Source organism: Colias eurytheme, chromosome 9, assembly GCF_061535395.1.
Source record: "Colias eurytheme isolate Ceu_HAF_F1 chromosome 9, ilColEury1 Martin Lab GWU primary, whole genome shotgun sequence".
NCBI lineage: Eukaryota > Metazoa > Arthropoda > Insecta > Lepidoptera > Pieridae > Colias > Colias eurytheme.
In genome coordinates this window covers 8,486,245-8,502,752 of record NC_142988.1, presented here as the reverse complement: position 1 = coordinate 8,502,752, position 16,508 = coordinate 8,486,245, and the positions used below count along the sequence as shown (strand labels likewise).

Genomic DNA, 16,508 nt, shown 5'->3' with positions numbered 1-16,508 from the left:
AAAACTCTATGTGTACACCCATAACAAGCGAGCCGCCCAACTTTGCCACCAGCACGTGAGCTATCGTTTAAGATTATGTTTTCATAGATAAAATGCTCATATTAGAGAAGCGGTATATGCCGGCTGCGCTAAGCTAGAGAAGAAAACATGGATTTTCAGGAAAAATTTAGCAAAAAATTTTGGACGTAATTTTTTTTTTAAGTATTTTTTACGTGATCAGTGTATGCAAAACTACAAGTTCCTTCGCGCTTAGTATACCAATAGTGGGACACCCTGTATAAAATAAATCTCCGTAAAGATAAATTCCGATTCTGTAACAAATTATTTTCGACACTTGTAATTTCTTTGGAAACATCGAAAGCTGAGTTTAAAATGTACAGTCTGCTGACATGAAATAAAGTTAAAAATATATTTACAATAGATCTGTATAAATTTCCAGACGAGTGCATGTAACGCAAGCGACGCTAGAGTGCTTGGGCGGCGCGTACGAAGTGGAGCCGGGGCACGGCGCTAGTCGCAACGCGTATCTGAGGGACCATTCGATACAGACCTATTTCATTATACCACCTCCTAGGCGAAGAAAGGTATGTGATTCTTTTAAATGATTAAAATTTTGAGCTTTGTGATAATTTCAACTTTCCATCGTGACTGCAAATTTTTTCTTAAAAATTTACAAGAAATACCTATAACACAATCGATTGCAATTGATATATCATATTATTTTTATAGTGATGCCGAAAATCCAATTTTTTTATACTAATTTAACGCAATGTTATCCTTATTATTAATGTAAACCCGAAACCTGTGTCTCACGTAAAGTAGTAAAGCGATCGGGGGAACCTTTCCTTTAAGTATGTATTTATAAAATTAGGGAACGCTGTCTGTAAATAATAGATAAACGAAATGAGGGTCCCGTCAGGAACTAATTATCCAATTAAATACACGTTACCTGTAAGGTAGCTCTTCCTTAGATTATATGTAATATGTATTTTCATAAGCAGTATTTTTTTATTACTTATAGATAAATTAAAAAAAATATTTTGTATATTCCAGATGTGCCTTACAGCCGGTATGGGTCTGAGTTCAGGGACCCGTCGGAAGCTCTCCTTCAAAAACGTTTCAAATGTTGTCGTACAACTGTTACATTCGATCAAATTTAACGTCGACGTGCCATTTTCCAACATGGCTGCCTCCCCGCAAGAGCTCAAAGCGAACGCCGCTAGGAAGGTATTTGACATTTATTTCACAACTACCCACATATAATTTTATTTAAGAAATATATTTATAATACGTATTTATGCACTGTGGCGTCTTTCAAACTCGTCTTGCACAACTTTTATATGGACACGTCTCAATATTACAAGACCGTGTCGGCGGCTTGACTTTACAATGTTTTCTATATAAGTGATACTTCTATCGACATACTTTGAAGGTAAGTATTATCTATTTATTTACCCTGTTACTGATATTGTTTAGTATTAAAATGTTCTTTAGAAGCTTAATAATGATAGCGAAAAAGTTCCAAGTATGCATTGATTATTTTTGTAAAATAAATTTACTGGCCCATTTTGTTCCTTATATTCCAAAATAATTGGTACTATAAAAGTTGATTTGAAATAACTGTGATATAGTAGGCGCCAGAAATGAAAACAGAGGAAAGAATAATGTGCTTTCGATGTATTGTTGTACGTGTCAAATTGATGTGCACTTGCGTTTGTATGTCTCGCTTGGCGCCTGCGATGTTCATAGAGTAGCGAGTGGGACTCTATCGAGATTCTTAAACCATAGTAGGTATTATTATCGTAGCTCCCTTAACATAATTCTTAAAATTACTTTTTTAACCAGATTTTTTAAGTCTACAAATTCGTATTTTTTTTAAGTATCCCATTGGATCGATATTTTTATTGATACAATCTGTTTGTATTAAAACAGTCCTCTATATATTTGTTAACGAATGACACACGTGTGAATTAAGGAAAAATTGCAATATTTGATGTTCCACTATGTCCAAATAGAACTCGAGAGGATAAAATTCATAAAGTGTTCAATGTAACATTTTCATCTGGATAGTTCGGAAATATAAAGTTTCTGAATGTATATTTTATGTGTAAGATAATTATTGAGAAATAAGGTTTGTAACTTTTAAATGATTTTTATGAGTCCTCGCCAGAATGGTTGTTAATGCCCCTCTCTTATTTTAATATTTGTCCTCTGAAAAATCTGAATATGTAAGGAGTGAGAACAGACATTTTAAAAGAATATAAAGAAATAGGTTTTAAATCAAGAAAGCCTAAAATTAAGAAAGTAGTCTGTACATCTATAGACTACAGTTATTAATGAGGTGTATTTGTAAGTACCTATTATGGGTTCAAAATCAACAAAATACTAATACTGCAAAAAAATAGGTCTGCAAGAGAGTGAGTTTCAATCAATGAAAAAATAAAACATTTAGATTACCTATAGATAGGCAGTTAAATCTTAAATTACAAGCAACAGTCAACAGAATAATAAAGATCCAATTTATATGGGTAGGCGTGCATACACTTTTATCATTCCATAGCTAGGCAGATATGACGTATTTTACTTGGGCATTCGGGCCCCAAGCATTGAGTGTATCGATATGGGCGGCGAGTGAAGGGCGGGTCAGTGAGCGGTGCGTGTTGGCGGCAGGTGCTGGACCTGCAGCGCGCGCTGCACGCGGAGCCCGGCTCGGCGGAGGCGCTGCGGCTGGCGGCGCTCAAGGAGGACGTGAGCGCGCTGCGCACCCCCCCGGGCCCCGCGCCCCCCGGCCCCGCGCCCCCCGCGCCACACACACCCGCCACCGCCCCGCACAACCACACGTTCGACGCGGTCATGCAACACCACGCCCTACGCACACATGCAACGGTCCACACACTTCACTTGCCTAACATCGCGGGGCGACGCAGTTCTTGCATCTATCTCCCGTTGTGACGGTTATATCTCATTCGATTGACGGTTAAAGAAGCGTGGAGGAGATGCAGCGATTGCGCTCGCTTTACGCATTTTTTGCACTTGACGCTATTTTTTGATTAAACTAATAGAATGTACTTAGACGCGAAGTAGACTGTCTGGTCCTCGGGGAAAAGTAAACGCTTTGCGATTTGAATGATGCGCTTACGTTTCCCATTGGTTTCGACTCGTTACGACTCGATCTTAGTGTGTAAGACAGTTAGTGTGGAGCAGGACTTTTGAACACATATTTCGCTATTTTCTGTGTTTTTTCTTTGGCTTCTCAGACGTAAAAGTGTATTGAATCTACCTGCATTTTTTTGCAAATAAATAATCTCGCTTAAAAATATTTCAGTAGTTTGATTTTTGGGTGGATTTTTAAATAACGTGTGGTGCTGCTTTTTTATAAATCTGAAGTGTGCTCTGAGCTTCTATTTATATGATATTTTTGAGGTATTTGATATCGCTTAAATCGATTGGGAATTTATGCGACTCTAAAGGCAGAAGTTATATTTTTCAACGCTATTTTATTTGCACATACTATATTCCCTTTAATATGACATCAAACGGTTCCCGTTCGACATTTTAGTTGCTGGTATGTTTGAGCTTTCGCTATTCCGAAATAAGTTGCAATCCATGGCAGAATCTGTCGACCTCTCTTTCCCCGACTCGTGTATTTTGATAAATATCTAAGTGTATCCTCGTATTTATACGTAGATAGCGTCGTACACCAGCAACTAACATGAGACGTCTGCTCGTTGATTTCAGATATTCCGACCCTGGACATTAGTTCCACAACAAATACCCGCAGAAACAGTAAGCGCAGACAAAAAGTGTTGTTCATGTGTATTATTGTTTTCCACCGTACACCGGGTGACACGAGCTATTTCCCTCTTAACTTTATAGGTCAATGTCTCCACCTCACGAATGATATCTTTCGCGCCTAATGTTTCCTTAAAACAAACGAATAGACGACTAAGCTGCAGAAGAACGCGAGCACTCGATACCATTTATCACTGTGTCTAATTGCGACTTATTTTCTATTGAGTTGTGAATCTATTTATAATAATTAAATTGTTTTATTGGTATTGTTTGAAAATAAAGTCGAACGCACAAAACTGTGTTTCACTCGCTGCCCCGATTGGCCAACACTAGCACGGCATGGCATGTTCCCTACTGCATGGAGTTCATTTATTATAAATAGTTTTTATTACTAACTACTGTTTTAAATTTGTATTAACTTGTATCATTAAATTGTCTTAGCGTAAAGTATAACTTTAACTTTTTTAATTTAAATGTCCACTATTCAAATGAACTTGATGTTTTCAAAGTTTAATATTCGTTTTCAATCTCTTTAAATTTTCGATGTTTCTCTATAAAAGTAAAACGTAATTTATCTCTTACACTTGACCGATGTTTACTATGTTGTCTATCTTCTTTTATTCTTAATTCTGATAACGAACGCTGCTTTGGAAATCCGGACTATTCGTTTCTAAGGTCAGTCTTGTTTGTCAATGGAGCATGGATGGAGTCGGCATGCCGTGGTCCTTATGTGTACCCCGGTTCGCACCCCCTGTAATGTGATCACGCCACGAGACACAAAATCACGTCGGTCGTTTGAATTTGTGTTTGTTTTAACAGAATAAAGTGACGGAGAAATTTAAGCGGCCGTTGAAAAAGCGTCATTCGTCTGTGTACCACCAGCCCACGAACCGCGTGAACAAGTACCTGGCGCAGGCGATCGACGCGCGCTCCGTGCACCGCGAGAAGGCCACGCACGTGCACCTGCTCACACTCTGCTTTAAGGACGCCGATAAGGAAGCACAAGTAATGTTGTTTAAGGTTTTTTCATATATGAAAGTTTCAAATGTGAATTTTATTTTATTCCATCAAATCTTTCTTTTCGATTCGATCTTATTTAATATTTTAATTAATAATTTAATCATGTATTCAATTTAATTTATACAAGGTAATTCATTACTCGACTTGCTCGACATAGAGCTGCTAGCGCCATCTATGTGTTGAACAACGTCACTTTCTCTATTAAATTAACTTGAACGCATCTTCCTCATTTTAAGTTTATTCTTGAATTCTATTCATTATGAGATATATATTTAAACTAGCTTTTCGCCCGCGGCTTCGCCCGCGTTTTCAAAGAAAAACCTATTCCCGTAGGATTTCCGGGATAAAACCTATGTCCTTTCTCGGGTATCAAAATATCTCTATACCAAATTTCATGCAAATTGGTTCAGTAGTTAAGGCGTGATTGAGTAACAGACAGACAGACAGAGTTACTTTCGCATTTATAATATTATAATATTATAGTATGGATATATGTTGATGTGTATTTAAAAAAAATATGTATATAACATTTTCAGTATCGTGCATCAACAGACGGAGGGTGGGCGGGGTCACTAAGCGCTGCATTGGGCGCTTTAGTCGCAGCTGGAGCGCTTCAAGCGGCTATATTGCCAAGGACATTAATTCTTCTGATTCTCTTCGTGATCGCTTTCGTGTGGTCTGCAGCGGTTTTAGTGCTGACTTTGGCTGCGAGGTTACGGCTCATACCGTGTGACGTGTCTAGACCTTTCGCTTTGAGGAACGCTATAACGACGTTTACTATCGTTCTGGGGTATGCTGTTGGGCAAGCTAATGTGGTAAGAATATTTTTTTTCTCCTTAGTTTATGCCCATGCAATGTCATACGTTGAAACAAGTAATTGAAAGATTCAATTATAGACCTTATTCTTTAACCTTATTCTTCATTTTATATGACCTGTAACGTTGCAAATTATTTGTTATTTTAGTTTTTGGAACCAATATAAAGCCTTAATACACAGAACTTCCTTACTTAACCAAAATACGAATTGTAACTATTTGTCACTTGTACCAGTTTTATGCTACATTATTTATGTTTCTTCATATGTTGTCGTATATAATTTCAGCTATCATGTCAAGCGATAAACGTATGCGGAAACCTCACAGAGCACACAATAACCATGGAGGCTCTTCGATCATCCCGTGATCTAACTTCACTATGGAGCAGTCCCGACATACACAGAATGTGTCCAGTACCTCTATATATAACTCTTGGCTGTTGTCTCAGTATGCTTACTGTGGCTGTGTTCTTACGACTGCCGATTTTGGTCAAGGGAATATTACTGGCTGTGATGACAACCGGCTATGTGGCTGTTATTTTGATATACCATAAGTACCTGTTCGATTGCTACGATTTGATGACCGAGTGAGTATGTTTTCGATTCGTAAAAGTTCATCTGGTAGTTAGTTAATATTATCAGTAAAATGTGCTGGTAAACATCTTATAACGCATAAGCATAATAGTGTCTTTTGACTTGTTTATATATAACTAAATATGTAGCAAATAACAAAAAAATATATATCTTGGTTTAATGAAATTGAGTGCATACATAGTGTTAATTAAAGTATTAATGAAGATTTTTTATTTATGTCTCTAGCAACGAAGGTCTAGTAAGCTCCGCGTACGTATGGAGCGCATGGACTGTAGCACTTGCTCTAGCCGTGTTATTGCACGCGAGACAAACAGAATGGACGGCGAGGTTGGACTTCTTGTGGCAATTACAAGCGCGGGATGAGAAGAGGGATATGGATGCTTTGCAGGTTGCTACCTTGTGTTTGCATTAACATTAGTTACAATGAGATTAGTCTATATTGTATGACGCTTTATGAATATGAGAAATGCGCACAAAAGAATATATTTTATAAGAATAGGTTAAGTAACAAGTTCAAATCGTTGTATATCATGTTTTAAGATAAATCAGACAAATAGATCAAATTTTAAATGAGTGTTTTTTCTATATTATAATAATATTTTAGATCACAAACAGGTACATTTATTTTATTTATATTTTTGTCATTTCCTTTGGAATATCATGCGTACCTGTGTCAATGTTTTTAAATTAACTTAGATTGTATTTTGCAGGCATCTAATAGAAGAATATTATTCAATCTTCTACCAGCGCACGTGGCGACGCATTTTCTGGACAATCAGTTTAGGACTAATATGGTAATTTGGATAGCAAAATATTTAACGCATTCGCTCCAGCAAATTTTAATTAATAAAAAACTAGCTTTTAAATTGTCAGAACTGGACAAAAAAAGGCATTAGCTTTCAAATTAAAAAAGGGTCATCAAAATCGGTTGAAAGTTCTGTGGTAACAAGCCCAAAAAAGGACAGTCGAATTGCCTCCTTTATTGAAGTCGGTTTAAAATAAAAATAAAATTTAAAAATAATGATAAAACTTGTCCTACTTTTCTCAGTAAAAACTATAGTACCTATTTGTCAGACAGACACGAGAGTTCTTTCGCATTAATAACTCAGGCCCCGGAATCACAGACACAATAGAAAATGTATTGTGTCGTGGACCGATCGGGCCGTTCGGGGCTCAATGGGTTAAAAATATTAATATATGCGTCAAAGTTTATCGAAACCGGCAGTATCTTTCCAAAATTCGAAATGATTGCAAGCTCTATGCTTCTGTCCTTGGCCCGTTACTAACGTGTAGCGGTTGGCAGGACCTATTATGTCAGAGTTTATCGAAACCGGCAGTATCTTTCCAAAATTGGAAATGATTGCGGGGCAACTAACACGTGTACCGTTGGCAGGACCTATTAATATATGTGAGAGTTTATCGAAACCGGCAGTATCTTTCCAAAATTGGAAATGATTGCGGGGCAACTAACACGTGTACCGTTGGCAGGACCTATTAATATATGTGAGAGTTTATCGAAACCGGCAGTATCTTTCCAAAATTGGAAATGATTGCGGGGCAACTAACACGTGTACCGTTGGCAGGACCTATTAATATATGTCAGAGTTTATCGAAACCGGCAGTATCTTTCCAAAATTCGAAATGATTGCGGGGCAACTAACACGTGTACCGTTGGCAGGACCTATAAATATATGTCAGAGTTTATCGAAACCGGCAGTATCTTTCCAAAATTGGAAATGATTGCGGGGCAACTAACACGTGTACCGGTTAACAGGACCTGTACCACCAGTCGTACCACCGCGTGGGCGTGGTGTTCGCGTCCATCACCAACTATCACGAGTTCTACATGGAGCTGGACGGCAACAACCAGGGCATGGAGTGCTTGCGGCTGCTCAACGAGATTATAGCTGATTTTGATGAGGTAGGTGGTTTCTTTTTTTGGGTATAGTAAATTCTTTTAGCATCATTTTTAAGCTATTGCATAGCTTATATCGCGGACCTTGAGCGCGGGGACCGAATCCAGAAATTCCGTAACGAAAAACCTCACGCTCCCCACTCCGATGGACACGAAGGTGTGGCTTGAAGGCATGCTTTGTAATAGCTTTACCGCGGCAGTCGTATTTTTTTACGTCGTGCCACACGTATTTTTTTTTGTAATAATATTATCAGAGGATAGTTTGTTTGTTAGATATAATTTAAGTCGAAAAGTACTGTAAGTACTGAATCTATTATAAAAAATAGCTTACCATTAAAAACTACGTCTTTACCGAGTAACAGTTGAGTAATAGTTTTTATATCACGACCAACCTGTTAATAATCTTATTAAGTAAAACAATTAGCATTTACACTTTACGCGTCTTTACACGTCATTATCACATAGAAATAAAACCTCTAACTAATTACTTAGTCTATTGGCTATTAATTAAGTTACATTGCAATAACAAGCCATTATGCTTTCAGCTTTTGGGTGAAGATCGGTTCAGTGCAATAGATAAAATCAAAACAGTAGGATCTACCTACATGGCAGCTGTTGGTCTCATCCCGGACAAGAAAATGACAGATGATGCTAGCACGAGGAAACATATGGCGACGCTTGTCGAATTTGTGTTCGCTATGAGAGATAAGCTTAAGGATATTAATGACAATTCGTATAACAATTTCATGCTTCGAGTTGGTAAGAAAATAGTCATACTAAAGTATTTTATAATTACAATTTTTAGCTTGAAAATAAACTCTAATTTATTTACGATGCTTTTGTTCTTTACAGGTATTAATGTAGGGCCAGTGGTAGCAGGTGTGATCGGTGCTAGAAAGCCTCAATATGACATTTGGGGCAACACAGTAAACGTAGCGTCTCGAATGGACTCAACAGGTCTTCCTAACCACACGCAAGTAACGGAGGAAGTTTTCCAAGTGCTCAAAGATTTGCCATACCAGTTCGTGTGTAGAGGAAAGGTTAAAGTAAAGGGCAAGGGTGAAATGACCACGTATTTTTTAACGGACAGAGCACCATCGAATAGCAATAACCATCACATACCAACTAGTCAGCCGCAAAATCCTCCTACTGCTTATGGCGGTGTGGCAACGCCGCTTGCGATGTTACAAAACTCAGCACGTAGAGCCGCAGCACCACCGTCCCGGTTACCTCCACTTCGAGAAACATCTGTAGCGGGTGAAAGTGAACCGCTACTCCCACCGAATGGACATCAAAATGGTAATCATAAAGGAAGCAAAGGTAGACGAAATAAAGAAGTAGAAGATACGCCTCCTCCACCGCCGCCCCATGGTATTAACGGGAACCCAAGGTGGCCACCTCCACGAGCGTTAGTACCTCCTTGGCCCCGACCACAGGAACCGAGGCCGCCCGTGGCACATAAAAGAAGAGCGCCAGCAAGATTACCTCGACCTCGGTCGAGTGAAAGTCTGCCGTTGGCGAGAAGTCCACGGGTACATTCGTCTGCGGATGAATTAAGCTCTCTAACTCGCTCTCCAAGTCTCAGCTCTTCAGATGAAAGCTACTCGCGTACAACAGATGCGTCTCCTTCCCCGCCAAGAGCAAATCAGTGGCAACCGCCTCGACCGCAACACATTGACGTCAATCCCAACCCGACGTATGATTTTCCTCAATTGCGAAAACATTCTCCGCGCGTTATATATGACTTTTATGTTAAATATGGACTCAATAAAAAACCCTCTCTCGACGACAAACTTCTAGAAGGAAGTATAAATCTTCATAAAGAAGAAGAGAAATTGCAAAGAAGTATATTGAACATGCACCAACCGTCCGCTAAGCGAGACAGTTGCAGTCAAACGGACAAAAAGGACGTCCCGCACAGATTTACGCAAAGAACGAGTTCGTTTTCGAGTTCAGGAAGTCGACCGAGCAATCTGAAACATTTGAACCATGACAGTAGAGAAGTTTTTACGAAACGCAGTCCCTCAGATATAGCGTGCGTTCCGCCTTTCGAACGGGAGATTCAAAGGTTACTGGATGACAAAAATCTTGTAATGGTTAATTCTCCCAAAGCGGAACGAAAAGAACTGAAGCTAGATTTAAGGTACGGTAAACACGCTTTAATATATATTTAATTTTTGTTTTCTGTATTTTCTATAAAACTTTTAATGTTTTATTTACAAGTAAGTTTGTGAAAGTAAAAGATTTCTCAATATAACATGACATTTATACAATGAGTATATCATAGAACGAAATCATAATTATAAATATGCATAAAATATCACAATATTCCTCAACAGGGCAGCAAACGCGTGTGTGGAAGCGATGCGCGTGAGCAACAACAACAGCAGCCCGCTACACGCAGTTGGTCTCGCTGCGATCACGCAACTGGCCCGCGCCTCCCCACCACAACCCGCACCTGCACAACATCCAACACATGCAACACATGCTGCACATCCAACACATGCAACACATGCAACACATGCTGCACATCCAACACATGCAACACATGCTGCACATCCAACACATGCAACACATGTGCAACATGCAGCACCCCCCGTACCGTCGCCGCGTGCTGACTTCCCAGGAGTGTTGCCAACTGACGTAGTCGTTGATTTGCCGTCGCCTGCGCATTCTAAACATAGTACGAAGTGAGTATTGAAACTTGATGGTAATGTTTATCGAATTGTTGTTATAAAAATGATGCAGTCTAGATTTGTTTTTAAGTAAAATTGGTCAAGTTTCATTATTATAGTAATTATTACATTTGATTATGCTATATATACAATATGAAAAACTGTTAATTAAAATGTTTGTATTAACAGCCCCCTACCAATCAGGAAGGAGCCTTTAAATACCAAAGAAAAGCATGAAAACCCTGAAAGACTTCATAACCGGGTAAGAACGTGAAATATTTTATCATTTAATTATTTCGTATATAAATGTATTAATTTGTTTATTTTCGTACCAGGTACCCACTTCTAACCATAGAGAAATGGGTCACTACGGGGAGAGTCAGTCAGAGTGGAGCTCCTCCTGCTCAGAGGGTGAGGGTGAGGGCGACGGCTGTCAGCCCGAGAGCACCGGCTACACCACCGACGACCCCGCTTTGGAAAACGTCTCCATGTTGAACGAAGCCGGGCTAACAGACGCAGAAGCGGCACTCAGTGACGTCAATTCTTGCTATTTCGATCGCGATGATGATGTGTCCTCACGAGCGTCATCACGGTTATTGGATTCCGAAGCTTTGGTGTCATTAGAGTCGCTCAGTGCGATCTACGATTCAGATGAACCGGCGCACCGCTACCTGGCCAACATCCGCACGGTGAGCGAGTGCATCACACGCAACTTCGGCCAGCCCGCGCACGTCACTGACGGCGAGAGTGACGTGTGATGCGTCACGTGACGTCATCTCACATGTGATTCTCTTCTGCTCCTCGCCTCCATGTAGGCGACGGCGCCCCCCAGCTCTCTAATCGAAATCTAATACTCAACATTATTATTGTACGATTATGTCTATTTTGGACTAGGATACGAGCGTGTCTCGATCCGTCGATCGCGAGCTCTCCCCATTAAAGATGTGCCTGATTATTTAATCTGTGTATTTTATGTGTAAATTGTTAATATATACCTATTAATGTTACACTGTATGATGATATTATGCGCGGAAAGGCGGGCGCCATGCGATGGCCCCGCGAGGTACGTGCGCGATGATCTCTACAATTACAAGGTGCTCTGACTTAGAATTATTTATTGTACGACTTGTGATAAAGGCTAGGTGTTCGGAAGTGAGCGACCAATATCAGTTCGTCAGGGTCGCGTGCGAGGGCTGGCCCCCTGCTGTGCGATCTTTTAATGTCACCGTAATATTGTTCGCGAATCTGATACGATTACCACTATTAGATAGACTAGATATTCTATAAGTATTACTGCATTTCATTATGTATTTAGTGTAATGTTACCATAAAAATAATACAAATAGTTTCTTTCATAATGACTGTCTTAATTTTCAACGTCGATGGTATTTCAAATGTTGCTTAATCATTCTTCTTTTAATTCTAGTCACCCTTTTCCCAATATTATCTGCGCCATAATGTTTCATCACAATATACATTTTATTTTCCTTAGTAGGAAGTTTCGCTGTATTTATTTCTACTATTTTTCATTGAATAATTATAAGTTACAAACTTACAAATCCAAAGTACAATTGAACTCATTATAAAATATTATTTGTTGTTGAGTATTCTCAGTAGTTCTGAAATAATATAGGAATTAGTCGATGATTTCGTGTCAATTTCATGTCGTATTCGATTTTCGATAGTTTAAGATAATATAGTTGGTAGTGATTTATATCTAAAATGTCATAAACAGTGATGTACGTTTATCCTTTTGGCTAAATCATAGAGCTTGTACTTAACTTGATAATGGCAATGAGTCATATATGGTGAGTTTATTAGTTTAATAATTTCATGTATATCTGTGGTTATGTGTAATCGTTGCGCTCATTGTTTTTGTACCGAGCGCAAACTTGAACCAAACTGTAACTAAAATCCATACGATATACAGACATATGGTTTAGTCATTCAACTTGTATATTTATCTTTGCGAGATCTAGTGAATTGTTAATAATCTTTGTAAATATTGTTAATCAACTGTCAAGTGCTATACATATATAGATAGTTTAGCGTACTGTGAAGATCATATTTATTTTTATTATAATATATTTTGCCGTCTTCTCAGTATGTCGATTCGAATTTTTAATATATAGTGCCAAATACTTTTTGCTTGTTTTAATGGTTCTTTTTTATTGTTATTTATATTACGTATTTTTACAATTTATAATTTTCTTTATATAACCAAACTCAAGGAAAACATGAACAAGTATTTGAACAACTTCATTTCTATTTATATTGTAACTTAGGATTGGGGTGATAAAAATCCTCATAATAATATGTACCAGTAACCAAAATTAGATGTGTTTAATAATCTTTTTATAACTGTTCTTTCATGTGACTTAAAATAAATATTACAGTCAATTTAAATAAAACGTGAGTATCTTCAATAAAACATTGATATTGTAGAGATGTATTTATAACTCAATCGTGTAGTTACATATTTCAATTGCAAAGTATTTTAATATTATATGTATTTATATTTATTTAAATTTGATTAAGCAATATTACAATTCTTTATAATTGAATAAAGTGGTTGAAATAACTGAGAAAAGTTTATTTGTGTGCTGTCTTCGGTCCTATGATAACGTATAAGCTGCATGAATATGTTGGTCGTTGGTTATTGTGTCGTCTTCCGCATACTAATTGTTATATAGCCTTGATCAAACACATGACGGTACTATTAAACGTTTATGATATTATGTAGTATATACAATATTATATTATTACTAGATTTCCGCCCGCGGCTTCGCCCGCGTTTGCAAAGGAAAACCCGCATAGTTCCCGTTCCCGTGGGATTTCCGGGATAAAAACTATCCTATGTGTTAATCCAAGTTACCCTCTATATGTGTGCTAAATTTCATTGTAATCGGTTCAGTAGTTTTTACGTGAAAGAGTAACAAACATCCATACATCCTTACAAACTTTCGCCTTTATAATATGTATTAGATTACACATGGTAGTTACCTAGTAAATGAATCAATTATTAAAGAAGAATATATTATAATAATGCAATCTAAAAGCCTAAATTTTTAAATACATGTAACTCACACACATTAATACAATAATTACTACATTTTTATTTAGTCGCTTTATTATCATACAAATTGAAAAATCAAGACATCCTACGGAAGTTAAGTCAAGGAAATCATATAATTTTGTTTAATCGAGGTTTTATTACATATTTGGAAATGGAAAATAGATAATCGGCAGCTTCCAATAACATCAATTGAATGTCGATAAAATTACAAGAAAACGCAATAGGTATAAGTAGCATTTAATTTAATTAGGTACAGCAAATTACGACGCGAACACAATTGGTTCTAAGGAAATATTGTGGATATGGACAATGTACGAAGCGGTTGTGAAATCTATTGCACATACAATACAGAATAATTGACTTTTTAATCGATATTGAAATGTTATCAAATTTTTTGTCAATCGTTACCTACCTATTAGTTGAGAAAAATATTGAATTCAATTTTCTCATTTCGATATCGCTATTGATTCCAATATTATGATATTAATTAATTTTAAGTTGAACAAAAATTCTAAGTTTTTGTAAACAATTCAGTTCATTGTAATTAAGCATGTGCAAAACCACAAAAAACATAACAACAAAAAATTTGTTCCGAACAAGGTTTGATTCATAGTTCAAAGTTCTTTTGATAGCTGATAAAAAAGAGAATGCTACCTTTGTTTATAAGACCGGTATGGTTGGCATGGTAATATTGATCATAAATCATAATACAGTAGCACCTCGTTAAGTCGAACCTCGATAAGTCAAAAACCTCCAAATCTCGAAAAAATGTCTTGTTCCCTTCCCTTCAAACCCGAAAACCTCCGTAACTTGAAATCTTGGCCCTCTGTTAGTCGAAATAATCACCGAGTCCCTCCAAGCCATTTTGGTACATATTTTCACTCTATAACTCGAAAAATTAAATTTGACCTCTGTATCTCGAACATGGCAACATTTTATTTTACAATCTTTACAACTTGATCATTTGGACTTTAACAACTTGCCGACAGTGCAGTACACTATAATTGTTTCTTAGAAAACATTTTAGGAGTATGCGATAATAAATTTATGACTCACGTAAACACGTGTTTGCATTAAGTAGGTATCTGATGACGAAATTATCGATTCAGTAGCTCAGAAAACCGATACTAATGATTAAGATGACATAGAAGACGTGAATAGTACATGCGCTCCATGGGTTTCCATCAAAGAGGCAAGAACCGCATTGAATACCTTACGAAATTTTATAAAGCAAACCAGTATATTTGAAAAAGAAGAATTTTCTGCTCTTTATAGATTATAAAATGCTAGAGAACAACCAAATTATCTAAAGCAAAAAAAATACTGACTTTTTTAATGCCATATTTTTTATTTTAAAATGATTTGAAATAATGTTGATTTCTAATAAATAAAAACATGTTTGTGACCTCTGCAAGTTGAATTTTAATTTATTTTACCTCTGTAACTCAAAATTTATAAGAATAAACCTCAAACTCTTTATGTCGAATCAAAATCCGCCTAAGTCGAAATCCTCCATAAGTTGAAAACTCTATAACTCGAATTTTTTGGCGTCTCCCTTGATATTCGACTTATAGAGGTGCTACTGTATTACGTAAGTTCATGATGCCTAAATACGAGTCATTTTAAAGAATACCCAAAATTTATATGTATGTTTATTTATGGTTAAGTATAACGTTTATTTAATCGACTATAATTATTTTTGTGGTATAATATGTAGGTAAGTACTACAATATGTTTGAATTTAGTTTAACAATACATGAATCAAGTTCCAGTTACAAGACATGAGGTTCTGTAGAACCGTGAGTCAGTAGATACGCCGGTAATGACGGGTAGTTAAATTCAAAACGCACGGCGGTTGGTATGTGGCTATGTGATGTGAGTGAAGTACGAGGCGGTGTGACGCGGGCAGCTGCCGAGTGGCCGCCGTGACGCCGCCGCCGATTGGTGCACGGAACCGGTTCCAGCCCCGCGCCCCGCGCCCGCCACCCTTACAACTATCAAACGAATTCTTATTCATACACCTCGCCACGACCGTTGCTGCCGCTGAGCGCGCGCTTCGAGTCTATATTCCGCGTAATCTTATCGAAATGTGAAACGTCGAATACAATTACAGTATTTATATAAAGTGATACCATAAGTGAGATTCTTATGGAAATAGTGAATACGGCACGCTGGAATCGGGCGCTATGAAAACATTCAGTCAAACCAGTGTTTTTGTTCTTTTTGTTTCAACGGTGCTTCGTGATCGGCTCCAGCGCAAGCTTACCTTTGCCATGTGCGTAAGGTAGTGTTGTGCTCCTGTTAGTTTACCATAAACTAATATGCAAGCCTGTGTATATTGCGAGAACTAAAGTGCTGAGTGGTGCAGTGCTTTGGTGAATCATAGTATAGTGTCAACATGAAAGTGACGGTGTGTTTTGGTTCAGTACGAGTGTTGGTACCTTGTGGGGCTGGCGACCTTTTGGTGAGGGACCTCGTACGGGAAGCAACGCTCCGATACAAAAAAGCTACCGGACAGGTCAGTACGTTTAATATTATCCTTGACACACTGATCTTTAATAATTAAGGATGTTATCAATTATGACAGAAAGTTGTTTACATCGAGATGTGTGCCTACCCTCA

General features: G+C 37.7%; 2 protein-coding genes across 2 annotated transcripts in view; both read left to right on the top strand.

The window, feature by feature from the left end:
- rut (adenylate cyclase rutabaga) overlaps positions 1-13,376 on the top strand; it is an 88,306-nt gene extending 74,930 nt beyond the window's left edge. Inside the window, exons 9-22 of the mRNA XM_090105654.1 lie at positions 440-584; positions 1,054-1,227; positions 2,671-2,886; positions 4,612-4,797; positions 5,349-5,627; positions 5,915-6,213; positions 6,446-6,608; positions 6,931-7,014; positions 7,995-8,141; positions 8,681-8,894; positions 8,988-10,278; positions 10,475-10,825; positions 11,000-11,072; positions 11,146-13,376. Coding sequence (XP_089961780.1) covers positions 440-584; positions 1,054-1,227; positions 2,671-2,886; positions 4,612-4,797; positions 5,349-5,627; positions 5,915-6,213; positions 6,446-6,608; positions 6,931-7,014; positions 7,995-8,141; positions 8,681-8,894; positions 8,988-10,278; positions 10,475-10,825; positions 11,000-11,072; positions 11,146-11,568 — 4,045 coding nt within the window. The 3' untranslated portion in view covers positions 11,569-13,376. The remainder of the gene's footprint in view (positions 1-439; positions 585-1,053; positions 1,228-2,670; positions 2,887-4,611; positions 4,798-5,348; positions 5,628-5,914; positions 6,214-6,445; positions 6,609-6,930; positions 7,015-7,994; positions 8,142-8,680; positions 8,895-8,987; positions 10,279-10,474; positions 10,826-10,999; positions 11,073-11,145) is intronic.
- Positions 13,377-15,890: 2,514 nt separating this feature from the next.
- Positions 15,891-16,508, top strand: part of baz (par-3 family cell polarity regulator) — a 49,055-nt gene continuing 48,437 nt past the window's right edge. Inside the window, exon 1 of the mRNA XM_090105025.1 lies at positions 15,891-16,404. Within this exon, the coding sequence (XP_089961151.1) occupies positions 16,285-16,404 (120 nt within the window). The 5' untranslated portion in view covers positions 15,891-16,284. The remainder of the gene's footprint in view (positions 16,405-16,508) is intronic.